Source organism: Pituophis catenifer, unplaced genomic scaffold (genome assembly GCF_029215685.1).
Source record: "Pituophis catenifer annectens isolate HBS135680 unplaced genomic scaffold, rPitCat1.0.hap2 SCAF_13, whole genome shotgun sequence".
NCBI classification, from domain to species: domain Eukaryota; kingdom Metazoa; phylum Chordata; class Lepidosauria; order Squamata; family Colubridae; genus Pituophis; species Pituophis catenifer.
The window spans coordinates 4,491,724-4,504,578 of NW_027256893.1; the positions used below are offsets into that span (position 1 = coordinate 4,491,724).

At 44.7% G+C, this 12,855-nt stretch overlaps 1 protein-coding gene across 1 annotated transcript in view; it reads right to left on the minus strand.

The window, feature by feature from the left end:
- Nucleotides 1-1,514: 1,514 nt before the first annotated feature.
- CCDC102A (coiled-coil domain containing 102A) overlaps nt 1,515-12,855 on the minus strand; it is a 38,042-nt gene continuing 26,701 nt past the window's right edge. Inside the window, exons 7-8 of the mRNA XM_070952993.1 lie at nt 12,099-12,202; nt 1,515-1,696 (exon numbers count right to left, since the gene is read on the minus strand). Of these exons, the coding sequence (XP_070809094.1) occupies nt 1,570-1,696; nt 12,099-12,202 (231 nt within the window). The 3' untranslated portion in view covers nt 1,515-1,569. The remainder of the gene's footprint in view (nt 1,697-12,098; nt 12,203-12,855) is intronic.

Sequence of the window (12,855 nt, forward strand, 5' to 3'; positions counted from 1 at the left end):
GATCCTGTGGGCCAAAGCCCAAGAGAGCTGCTCTTGTGGCTTTCTCCTCATTTTAAGGACTTGTCTTGATTTAAAATAAATGGGGAGGAGGAAGAGAAGGAGGAAGAGAAGATCGCCTGGAGGGCAGCCTGTTAAGAGAAAGCTACATAACCATGGTTTAATACTGGAGGCTCTTAAAAAACTAATGACTGGAGAGGCATCAGCTGGGAAAGAAATTGATATGCCATTGCCCCTTCCCCCACAAATGGATGTTTTAGATCTTTTGGCACAAAGCAGATGGTTAATCATAGCATATCAATGTCTATGGAGATTCTCAAGTCATCCAGGTTATAGTTGTCTCAGAAGTGAACTGGAAGAAGAAGAAGGAGAAGGTGGAGGAGGAGGAGGAGGAGAAAGAGGAGAAGAAGGAGAAGGAGAAGGAGGAGGAGGAGGAGGAGGAGGAGGAGGAGGAGGAGGAGAAGGAGAAGAAGAAGAAGAAGAAGAAGAAGAAGAAGAAGAAGAAGAAGAAGAAGAAGAAGAAGAAGAAGAAGAAGAAGAAGAAGAAGAAGAAGAAGCAGCAGCAGCAGTGGTAGTAGTAATAGTAGTTGTAGTAGTAGTAGTAGTTTCGTGTCTCACCCAAGAAGCTTTATCCATTTGATGACTTCATTATCACACAACTGAATGAAGCTTCTTGGATGAGAAGCAAAATGTCTTCTTCTTCCTCAAAAAAAGTCCACTTGCCTTTTGAAACGAAGCCTTTGAGACACAGCATATCAAGAATTCACTCTTATCTTTTCTCCTGTAGACAGGCAGGAATTTCATGGCTAGTTCAATGTTATCATACAAAACATATATATATTTACACGTACATATATATATATAAAAAGGTAGGCTAACAAGATGGAAAAATCCACCTCTCAGATTTTCTGGTGCCTCCATTGTCTTCTCTTCAGACCTCATGAGATACAGAGGGATGGGTATGTCAGAAGATCTTGAACTGGTTGGTTTGGGGGAAAGAGGTGATGGACTCAGCGGGACCTCTGATAACAAAGAACATGACTTGTTCTCTCCCACATTTTGGTTCCCTCCTTGGCTGCTGCTTCAGGTGAGCTCATCCCCAAATCATGGATCTGAAGAATTAGAAAGTTCAAGGGAAGTAGCATTTGCGGAAAGTTTAAATGCGAGAGAAATTAAGGCTGTAGAGGTGTGGTTAAACATATTCTCTCCATGCCAGGAGGAGATGGTTCCCACTGCTTTGGGTTACGTGAAGCTTATAGTATTTTGCGCTTGTTAGTCTCAGTGGTGTTTGATGGATTGAGGCTGAACTAGGAGAAGAAAAAGGAGAAACGGGGATATGACTTTCAAGAAAGTTTCTCAGAACTTCTCCACAATTTTTCTGATGAAGACCAGCGCATGACAGCTGACGTTATCTGTCTAGAGCTGAAGTCAAGCTCTTTCAAGTCAGGTGAAAGAAGAGGCTCAAAGGTGGGACAAGCAACTATCTCGCCCAAGAGCCACTGAGCTCAGCTCCACAACTTCCTGGCCTTTTAGATGCAACCTTCAGTAACTCCAGGCTTGGACAACTAGCTGCTACGGAACTTGGATTTTCAAGTCTTCGTCTTCATCCAAGTCGCTGGTACAATCTCCGGGCTCGTCCGGACCAAAGCGTGACCCACGGATCTTCCCAAAGAGAGGCAGGTTCTGCTGCCGGCGAAGTCTGTCCCACAGAACAGAAGAAGAAGAAGAAGCCTCCTTAGATATTTTAACATGCATTTTGACAATTACGTTTAAGCAGATGGGAAAGCAAGCATTGGTGCCCAAAGAGGATTAAATGTTTAAGAACAGCCATCTTGGATCACCCAAAGCTTCATCTAGGGCAGGGTCTCCAACCTTGGCTACTTTAAGACTTGTGGACTTCAACTCCCAGAATTCCTCACTCAGCAAAGCTGGCTGAGGAACTCTGGGAGTTGAAGTCCACAAGTCTTAAAGTTGCCACGGTTAGAGACCTCTGATCTAGGACAGAGGTGTCAAACTCTGGGCCGCAAGCTGGATGCATCACGTGCTGGCTCTGCCCCTGCCCGGTTTAGAGAAGGGGGAAAAAGTCCCGCATTGTCACATCATGCCGCCGTGATGATGAGAGATTGACACCCCTGATCTAGGTCAAAGGTTGGGAACGATGGCCCTTCTATGACTTGTGGACTTCAACTGTTAGCTCAGGAATTCTGGGAGTTGAGGTCCACAGATAATAAAGGGGCCATGGCTCCCTGTTCTGTCCCTGTCCCACACCCCCCCCCCCACAGACGGCCCAGAGTTAATAAGCCACACAACAAAGTCTTTGAAGATAAAGCTGGCAGCAACACAGTGGCTAGCTGCCAATTCAGACTTTACTCACACAAAACAAAGATTAGACTGCAAGCATTCCGATAAAGCAGGCAAAGTTTCAACAATACAAGGATTAGTCCAAATGCAGTCCGACAAGGCAGGCAGAAGTCCAGTAACGCAGAGATCATGGATTATTTCTAGTTTTTGCTCGTCACAAATTGAACCGGCCACCACACCCACATTTATACCCTGTGGGTGTGGTCCAGTGACTCAGCTAATCTCTGGCATGCCTTCCCCTCTGCTGTGCACGCTTCTCCCCTGCGCCACTGCCAAGGGTTCAGCCAGCACTTATCTACTTCGTCGCTGTCCACCTGTGGCTGCGGGGACGTGCTTGGCTCTGGGTCTATCGTTTGGCCTTCGGTGTCCTCCGGAGGCATTGCCAGAGAGGAGGGTCCTGGAGAGGGAGGCCTTGCCAACTCCTCTCCCTCACTCTCAGAGTCTGCATCTGTCAATAGCCCAGGCTCAGGCAACGGAGCCACAACACTCCCCAACTGTGATATTCTATGGCAGGAGTGTCAAACTCAAGGCCCGGGGGCCGGATCTGGCCCATGGTGGGCTTAGATCTGGCCCACGGGGCCGCCCTGGAAACAGAGAAGGACCAGCCTGCAGTGCTCCTGCCATATTTATTTACTAGCTGGATGCCTGTGCTTTGCTTCGAAACTATGTGATCGGGCGTGATAAATTGACACTTAAAGCCTGAAATTTAATGTAGAATGTGTAGCTCCATAGCATCAGAGCGTGTTAATGTAAGGCAACTGGCAGTTGGAACAGAGTTCTTTTCAGGTGGGGAGGAGGAGTAGAATGTCTAACTCCTTAGCATCAGAGCGTGTGAATATAATACTGTATTATGAAATGCTGATGATCTGATGGTCATTTCAAAAAATTCTTTCTTAGCGAGCACCTAGAAGCCAAGAGGAACGTATGTGGCAAATTTCAAGTTTCTGGAGATTTCGTATTGAGTGAGTGGATTTCGCTTTTATCTTTTAAAGAAGATTTGTTAATTTTATCTGCTGCCAATGTCACTGTGGGGGCCACTCTAGGCAGCTCACAACAGTTAAAAACGAAGAAATAAAAAGAAGGATAAACACAGTCTCAACCGAGCTGCATAGGGAATTCTGGGAATTGACATCCGCGAATCTTCAAGTTGTCAAGGTTGAGAAACATTGCTTTAAATTCTGGAAAAGAAACCAGTCTTTCCCATAAAAAGATTAAAGAGATATAAATAGGTCGGGGCCCACTTGCTTCCAAAACTATTCCTTTATATTTAAATGTCATCCAATTAAGAGGGTGTAACTAGCTGATAAAGTTGTATCTGGACAATCTTCCCCCCGGTCCCCAAACTCCAATATTTTCAGTAGCACAAAACAATTTTTGATTAAATCAAACTTTTCTCTGAATCCATTAGGCGACAACAGAAGGTCATTTGTTTGTCCCTTCAAGAAATGGGATAGGAGGAGGGTTTGGTTGATGGAAGGATTTACATCACCCTGGACATTCGTTAATTATAAATAAAAGTCTAATGCTTTCCCCTGATCGCAGATACTAGCAGCTACCATATTTTTCGGAGTATAAGACGCACCTTTTTCCCCCCTAAAAGGGGGTAAAAATTTAGGTGCGTCTTATACACCGAATGTAGCCCTGCCCACCCACTGGCCCCCACCCTTTGGCCTCTGCCTCCCAGCAATTTACCTCCTTGCAGCAAACAGCAAGAAGAAACAGCTCCTTTCAGCTTCAGCACAGCCTAATTATCACAAGTTGATTGGATTGGCCTCCCGACTCTCAGCTGATTTGCTCTCAGCTGTTTTGCACAGGGCTCTGCTGCTTTCTGCAAAGAGGTAAATTGCTGGAGCAGATTTTTTTTTTTCCTTGTGCTAATCAAGCTATGCTGAAAGCGAAAATGAAAGTAAAGCAGGCTGTTTGCTGCAAGGAGGCAAAATTGCTGGGAGGCGGAGGGAGATTTATTTTTCTTCTTTTCCTCACCAAAAAACGTAGGTGCATCTTATACTCCGAAAAATATGGTATTTAATGTACGTGCATGTGGCTCAGAGGCAATGCAATTGGGAAGCAACGAAAAAGATGGAGAATGGATGAGGATAAGGGTGAGCTTCTGAATTCTCCAGGCCTTGTTAGCAAGCAAGTTGTTACAAAAAAATGAAAAAGACGGAAGATGCAAAGACCCCTCCCCCCCAAAAAAAGAGAAGTAGGTCAAGCTGCTTCAGCCCCCAGGGCTGCTCTACAGAGTCAGTCCAAAGACAGAAGATGCCGACGGGATACTGAAACATTTAAGACCTAGATTGAATGTGCAAGAACAAGCGGTCATTCCTACAGTAGCTCCTCTTTTAATCATGGCCCTCGGGCTGGGGACACAGCAGCAAATAAAGACATATCCAGAACTATTCAATGTCCCCACGTTCTCAAATTGAGAATCTGGGTTTTAAAGCTTGCAAGCAGACTTCAGATTCAAATTCAGAATAGAAGCTGGAAAGGGAGCTTGGAGGTCTTCTCGGTTCTCCTGCTTGAGCAGAGGGCTGGACTAGAAGACCTCCAAGGTCCCTTCAGCTTATTCTATTCTATTCTATTCTATTCTATTCTATTCTATTCTATTCTATTCTATTCTATTCTATTCTATTCTATTTCTATTCTAATCTATTCTATTTTTTCTTTTTTCTTTTATATCCTATCCTATCCTATCCTATCCTATCCTATCCTATCCTATCCTATCCTATCCTATCCTAATTCTATTCTACTTCTATTCTGTCCTGTCCTGACTTATCCCATCCCATCCCATCCCATCCCATCCCATCCTAATTCTATTTCTATTCTATATTTTCTTTTTTCTTTTATATTCTGTCCTATCCTATCCTATCCTATCCTATCCTATCCTATCCTATCCTATCCTATCCTATCCTATTCTTACTCCCTGCTCAAGCAGGAGACCCTATACCATTTCAGACAAATGACTATCTAGTCTCTTCTTAAAATCCTCCAGTGATGGAGCGCCCATGATCTCTGGTAGCAAGCTGTACTACTGCTTAATTGTCCTCACTGTTAGGAAGTTTCTCCTTAATTCTAGGTTGCTTCTCTCCATGATTAGTTTCCAACCATTGCTTCTTGTCCTGCCCTCTGGTGCTTTGGAAAATAAGTTGACCCCTTCCTCTTTGTGGCAGCCTCTCAAAATACTGGAATCCTGCTATCATGTGTGTCCCCCCCCCAGTCCTTCTTTTCTCTAGATTAGCCACAGCCAATTCCTGCAGCCCTTCTTCCTATGTTTCCAGGCCTTTATTCGGCTGGCCTCCTCAATTGGGCACTCTCAGCATGGTGAGCTCCCTGATCTTCCCAGCATTAAGTTTCACCCTGAGAAAATTTATGTGCGGGGTTTCCAATCCAAAGCCACAAAGCCTGAATGGAGAGAGAGAGCTCTCTTGCCTTGCATTCTCTCGGGCGCAGCTACCTGACTTCATCTGCTTTTTACTGGAAAAAGCATGCATTATTTAAGGCGGGGGGGTGGGGGGATCTCTCGGAGGGGGTGCCGAGGAAGGCTCCATTATTCTCCTTTGATTTAATGGCGGCCTCCCCAATAAAACAAGAAGATAAAAATCATATCCTCCCTCTCCTCCTCCTCCTCCCCCCTCTTTTCTTTGCAAGAAAGGGGGAAAAACAAAAAAAGAGAGAGAGAGAGAGAGAGAGAAGCAGCTGCCTCGTCTTTTCGATGGAGCAGAATCAATCTGTCTGACAGACATTTCAGTGTTTTATTGCTAGAGAAGCACACATCCAAATTAAAAAACAAAAACAAAAAACAAAACCCTTTCTAAAAGGCCATAAAATTAAAGTATCTCTTAAAGGCACTTTGCTCAGAGCGGGCCCTCTCCGACCTGCCTCTTCCACGCCAGCCCTTTTCTCTCTTTTCCTGGGTTGTGAGTCCTTCAGACGCAACGGTTCTCCGGCCCCTCCAGTCACAGAAGAGGCTGCACGGTGTCAACTTCCAACAAAAGGGCAGTGCGCACCAGAGATTCCCTGCCTGCAAGGTGGCTGCGGAAGTGGGGTGGGAGTAGTGGTTAACAAAAGCCACCATGTCTGAGATGGTCTAGGTTTTCCTGCTTCCACAGGGGGCTGGACTAGAAGACCTCCAAGGTCCCTTCCAGCTTCTATTCTATTCTATTCTATTCTATTCTATTCTATTCTATTCTATTCTATTCTATTCTATTCTATTCTATTCCATTCCATTCCATTCCATTCCATTCCATTCCATTCCATTCCATTTCTATTCTACTCCACTCCAATATTCTATTCTATTCTGTTCTGTTCTGTTCTGTTCTGTTCTGTTCCATTCCATTTCTATTCTACTCCACTCCACTCCAATATTCTATTCTATTCTATTCTATTCTATTCTATTCTATTCTATTCTATTCTATTCTATTCTATTCCATTCCATTCCATTTCTATTCTACTCCACTCCACTCTACTCCACTCCAATATTCTATTCTATTCTATTCTATTCTATTCTATTCTATTCTATTCTATTCTATTCTATTCTATTCTATTCTATTCTATTCTATTCTATTCCATTCCATTCCATTTCTATTCTACTCCACTCCACTCTACTCCACTCCAATATTCTATTCTATTCTATTCTATTCTATTCTATTCTATTCTATTCTATTCTATTCTACTCTACTCTATTCCATTCCATTCTATTCTACTACTCTATTCTATATTCTACTCTACACTCTCTTCTCTTCTACTCTACTCTACTCTACTCTCTTCTCTTCTCTTCTCTTCTCTTCTCTTCTCTTCTCTTCTCTTCTCTTCTCCTCTACTCTACTCTACTCTACTCTACTCTACTCTACTCTACTCTACTCTACTCTACTCTACTCTACTCTACTCTACTCTACTCTACTCTACTCTCATTCCATTCCATTCCATTCCAAATAATAGAGTTAGAAGGGACCTTGGAGGTCTTTTAGTCCAACCTCTTGCTCAAGTAGGAGACCCTATACCATTTCAGACAAATGCCTGTCCAGACTCTTCTTAAAAGCCTCCAGTGATGGAGCACCCACAACTTCTGGAGGCAATTTCTTTTCCATTGGTTGATTGTCCTCACTGTTAGGAAGTTTCTCCTTAGTTCCAGGTTGCTTCTAGCATAGTTCCAGCATAATCTAGAGCAGTGGTTCCCAACAACTTTTAAGACATGTGGACTTCAACTCCCACCATTCCCCAGCCACATTCAAATTCAGAATAGAGCTGGAAGGGACTTTGGAGGTCTTCTAGTCCAGCCCCCTGCTCAGGCAGGACACCCTACACCATTTCAGATAAGTGACTGTATAAATTCTTCTTAAAAGCCTCCAGAGATGAAGCACTCACAACGTCTGAAGGCCAGCTGTTCCACTCGTTAATTGTTCTCACTGTCAAGAAAATTTCTCCTTCATTCAGGATAGAGCTGGAAAGGATATAATGGGAGTTGAAGTCCCTGTTCTTGGCCAGGTTTTTGGAAGTTTTCTTCCCAGGACTAAGAGATGGGGACTAGCCCAAGGTCCCTCAGCTGGTGAGGTGCCTCAGACAGGACTAGAACTCAACACCTCCTGGTTTCTAATCCAGTGCCTTTAATTGCTTGCTCAGATAAATAGCTAGGTAAGTATTATGAATCTCTAGCCGCTGAATATGCAGCCATGGAGGAAGAAAAGCAGCGAAGATGCTGAACGTAAGTGAGCATTTGCTGAAGCCTCTGGGAGATCAGCCTGAGTAGGTCAAAAGGAGGAGAAAGATTTAGCTCTTCCCCGGTTGTTCTGTTCTCCCCTGGCACACAAGAAAACCCAGAATGTGCCTCTTCTCTGATGGCATTCCTCAAAGATCTGGATATCACTTCTGGAATTTGTGCTTGTGAAGAAAAAAAAATGAAATTTTGATCTTATTTGATCTTATTGACTTATTTGGTGTTGTAGAAATGGCTAGTTATGTATTAATGTGTAAACGCCAAAAGTGGAGCTTGGAATGTGTTTATCTTGTACTGTGCTAGGAAGAGTTGGAAGTCAATGCTCCCCTTTTCTTTCTTTTTCTCTTCTTCCTTGTATAGAATAGAAAAACAGAGTTGGAAGGGACCTTGGAGGTCTTCTAGTCCAACCCCCTGTTTAGGCAAGAAACCCTACACCACTTCAGAGGAATGGTTATCCAACATTTTCTTAAAAACTTCCAGTGTTGGAGTATTCACAACTTCTGGAGGCAAGTTGTTCCACTGATTAATTGTTCTCACTGTCAGGAAATTTCTCCTTAGTTCTAAGTTGCTTCTCTCCTTGATTAGTTTCCATCCGTTGCTTCTTGTCCTACCCTCAGATGCTTCGGAGAATAGCTTGACTCCCTCTTCTTTGTGGCAGCCCCTGAGATATTGGAAGACTGCTATCCTTTCTCCCCTAGTCCTTCTCTTCACTAGACTAGCCATGCCCGGTTCCTGCAACCGTTCTTCATGTGTTTTAGCCTCCAGTCCCCTAATCCTCTTGGTTGCTCTTCTCTGCACTCTTTCTAGTGTCTCAACATCTTTTTTACATCGTGGCGACCAAAACTGGATGCAATATTCCAAGTGTGGCCTTCCCAAGGCCTTATAAAGTGGTATTTCACACCCCCTTTCCCCATTCCCTTTCCTTCCCTTAATTTCCCATTTTCTTTTCTTTTTTTGGTATTTTATACAATAAAAAATATTAAATTTGGGAAAGACAAAAGATGGCTTGCTGATCCAGCATGATACCTTCTGTCTGACCCTTTTTTTTCTTCTGGAAGACGCCGCCTCCTTCTCCTGATCCCCTCCACCCAGTCGATCCAAGAGACCCTGGCCCCACCTGGCTGGGTCTCCTCTCAAGATCCCATCGCAGCTTCTTGCCCAACCATCACTCTTCAGAGCAAAAAAACCCCCTCTCCTTCCTCTCCTCTCTAATTATAGCCGCAGCCAATTTGCATGTTGTGTTCAGCTCACAAATTACCAAGAGTTTTTCGGGGAGAAGGCTTTTCTTTTAATTGGTTTGGAGATCCTGAGAAGGGAACAAAATTGGAAACTGAGAACAGAGAGCAATAAATATTTTAAAAGTGGAAGAACAAGAGGAGGAGGAGGAGGAGGAGGAGATGGTAGTGGAGGAACCAGAAGCTGTGAAAGAAATGGAGACCAGGATACAAGCCCCGTTATGTTATTCTGTAAAGGAAAACTGATGACAGACGGTCTTTTTCAGCCTGAGTTTTCTCCTACGAGGAGCAAAGGGAAGGGAAGAGTTTCTAGATTGGGCTAAATCAGTGTTTCTCTGCATTTGCGGAGTGGCAGAGGTAGAAGATCTGGCTCACTTCCTATTTGATTGTTGCCTGTACAAGAGGGTGAGAGATAGGTACCTTCCAGGGGTGAAATCCAGCAGGTTCTGACAGGTTCTGGAGAACCGGTAGTGGAAATTTTGAGTAGTTAGGAGAACCAGCAAATGCCACTTCTGGCTGGCCCCAGAGTGGGGTGGGAATGGAGATTTTGCAGTATCCTTCCCCTGGAGTGGGGTGGGAATGGAGATTTTGCAATATCCTTCCCCCCAGGAGTGAGGAGGGAATGGGGATTTTGCAGTATCCTTCCCCAGGAGTGGGGAGGGAATGGGGATTTTGCAGTATCCTTCCCCTGGAGTGGGGTGGGAATGGAGATTTTGCAGTATCCTTCCCCTGGAGTGGGGAGAGAATGGGGATCTTGCAGTATCCTTCCCCTGGAGTGGGGAGGGAATGGGGATCTTGCAGTATCCTTCCCCTGGAGTGGGGTGGGAATGGAGATTTTGCAGTATCCTTCCCCTGGAGTGGGGAGAGAATGGGGATCTTGCAGTATCCTTCCCCTGGGGTGGGGTGGAAATGGAGATTTTGCAACATCCTTCCCCTGGAGTGGGGAGGGAATGGGGATTTTGCCTGGAGTGGGGAGGGAGTGGAGATTTTGCAGTATCCTTCCCCTGCCATGCCCACCAAGCCAAACCACGCCCACCAAGCCACGCCCAGAGAACCGGTAGTAAAAAAAAATGGATTTCACCACTGATTCTAGGCCAACTGAAGACCTTAGCAAAGCACGTCTTACCCAAAGGATGCTCTCTCTTGCACACCATGAGAGGCACTTATGTATCTGATTATACCTACAGAAGGGCAACATGTGTGGTTGGGTGTTGGTGAGCTTCGGCCCTGGAGAATCACAAGAGGTGATCACGAAAAAAGTAACCCACAGCGATTCTGACTTTTGTGGTCCGCTAGCAGCCTGCGGAGCTGGCAGCAGAGTCGAACAGCGAGGAGGCTGGGGAGGACCATGGGCCAGTCCTGGAGTCTGGGGAAGGCTCGGACGAGGGCTCTGCATCAGAGGCAGAGAAAGGGCCATCTGGGAGGTATGTGCTGCCTCCGGAGCCTCCAGAGTTGGACCTCAGTGAGGCAGAGGAACAGGAGGAGCCTGTTCCCAGGTCGCGCATGTGCAGAGCTGCCAGAAGGCAAGAACAGCTAAAACAAAAGGGACAACTCAGGAGTAGGGCTTGGAGATGATTGGCCCCTCCCATAAGACTTAAAAGAGGAGCAAAGGCATGTGGGCCTTTGCAGGAAGCAACATTGTTAATTCTGTGCAGTTTAAAGCCTGAAGCTCTGTTTGATTCTGGACTCCGTGTGGCTTTGCCAATTAGGTCTTTGGCAGCGTGTCAAGGGAGATAAAGGCAGGTGATTATCAGCCTTATCCCGAAGGACTCTTTACAACGATTTGGGACTCATCTGTGAATGAACAGAATTCACAGCTGTTAAAATAAAAGAGGTTTTTGGGAATACTCGTGTGTTTTACTGACTCAGGAGGCCTAGGTCAGAACACTGAAAAAGGAAAGAGATAGCTGGATCTGTTAACCCTTTGCACCCAATCTGCCAGATTTGCAATTATCTCCTATCTTCCAACTTCCAAAAAAGAACAAACACAGAATTACTGCAACCCTATTTATGTGGTACGGGTTGGAAGTAGGAAATGAAATAAGGGGCAAGAACCGTAATAGTTTCCCCCCCCCACCTATTTTAAAAAGGTCTTGCTACCTGCAGTGTATAACCTGGTCTCATTTTTGTCTTAGGTGTGAAATACATGTATTTTTTTTTAAAAAAAATTTTATGGCCAAGCCTGTTTTGCAAGAGGTGAACAGAAGGTGGATAGCAAAAGTATAGATGAGTATTAGGGGATTAAATCCATGTCTATATATAAGTAAAAATTCCACAAATTATCTTCAAGTACTTCTCCTAAACAAGAGGAACTAAAAACTTGATTGGAAACCTGATCAAGTTATGAAACTAGAAAAGGAAAAAAAAAATCATCAGATTTTCTGAGAGATACAGATGGTCCTTGACTTATGACCGGTCGCTCAGCAAGCATTTGAACTTATGACAGACCCCTCCCCCCAAACGCTACTTGCGATCCAATGTTGAAATTACAATGGCTGCACCCCTTCCTCAGTCACATGACTGAATTTTGGATTGGCAGATTTCACTGTCCTAAATTCATGTGACAGTGATGTTTGATGGTTTTTTTGCCTATTTCCAGGTTTAACTTCTGAATTTCTGGTGAAAAACCCCATTGGGTAAAACAGATCCGCTTAACAGCTACTACATTTACTTAATGGCTGCTTTATTTGGCTCAATTATGGTCATGAGTCGAGGACTACCTGTGTTCCTTCTCATATTCTCCTTCCCTCTGTTGATAGGGCAAGTAGAGGTCGCTTACTTCTTCCCCCTACCTGGATTGCAGGTGTTCCAGCTGGACTTGGAGATTTTCACTCTGTTCCGTCTGCTCATCCAGCGACCTCTGCAATTTGCGGGCCTGGTTATGCGCCTCATCGAGCTGCAAGGGGGCAGAGAGCACAGGGTTTATGGATTTATTTATGTACATTTATGTGTATTTACGTACACACATAGACTGGGTGAAACCAGGCTTAATAGCAGTGACTGTGAGGGGGATCTTGGAGTCTTAGTGGACAACCAGGTAAATAGGAGCCAGCAATGTGCAGCGGCAGCCAAAAAAGCCAAGGCAATCCTAAATTGCATTAACTCCTCTGTTATCTATCAACCCAAAGATGGGAGTTTTGAGATTTAATCCAGGCTGAGCTGGCATTTCAGGTTGTTAAGCGAGCTGCGCTGGCTGCCCCTTTGCTTCCAGGTCCAATTCAAAATGTTGCTCATCACCTTTAAAGCTCTTACAGCAGGAGTCTGAGTCAATTAAATATGGGCCAGCAGTGTGTGTCAGCAGCCAAAAAAGCCAATGCAATCCTAAACTGCATTAACGGAGGGATACAATCAAGATCAAGGGAGGTACTAATACCACCCTATAAAGCCTTAGTAAGGCCACACCTACAATACTGCATCCAGTTTTGGTCACCACACTATAAAAAAGATGTTGAGACTCTAGAAAGAGTGCAGAGAAGAGCAACCAGGATGATTCAGGGACTGGAGGCTAAAACATATGATGAACGGTTGCAAGAATTGGGCATAGCTAGT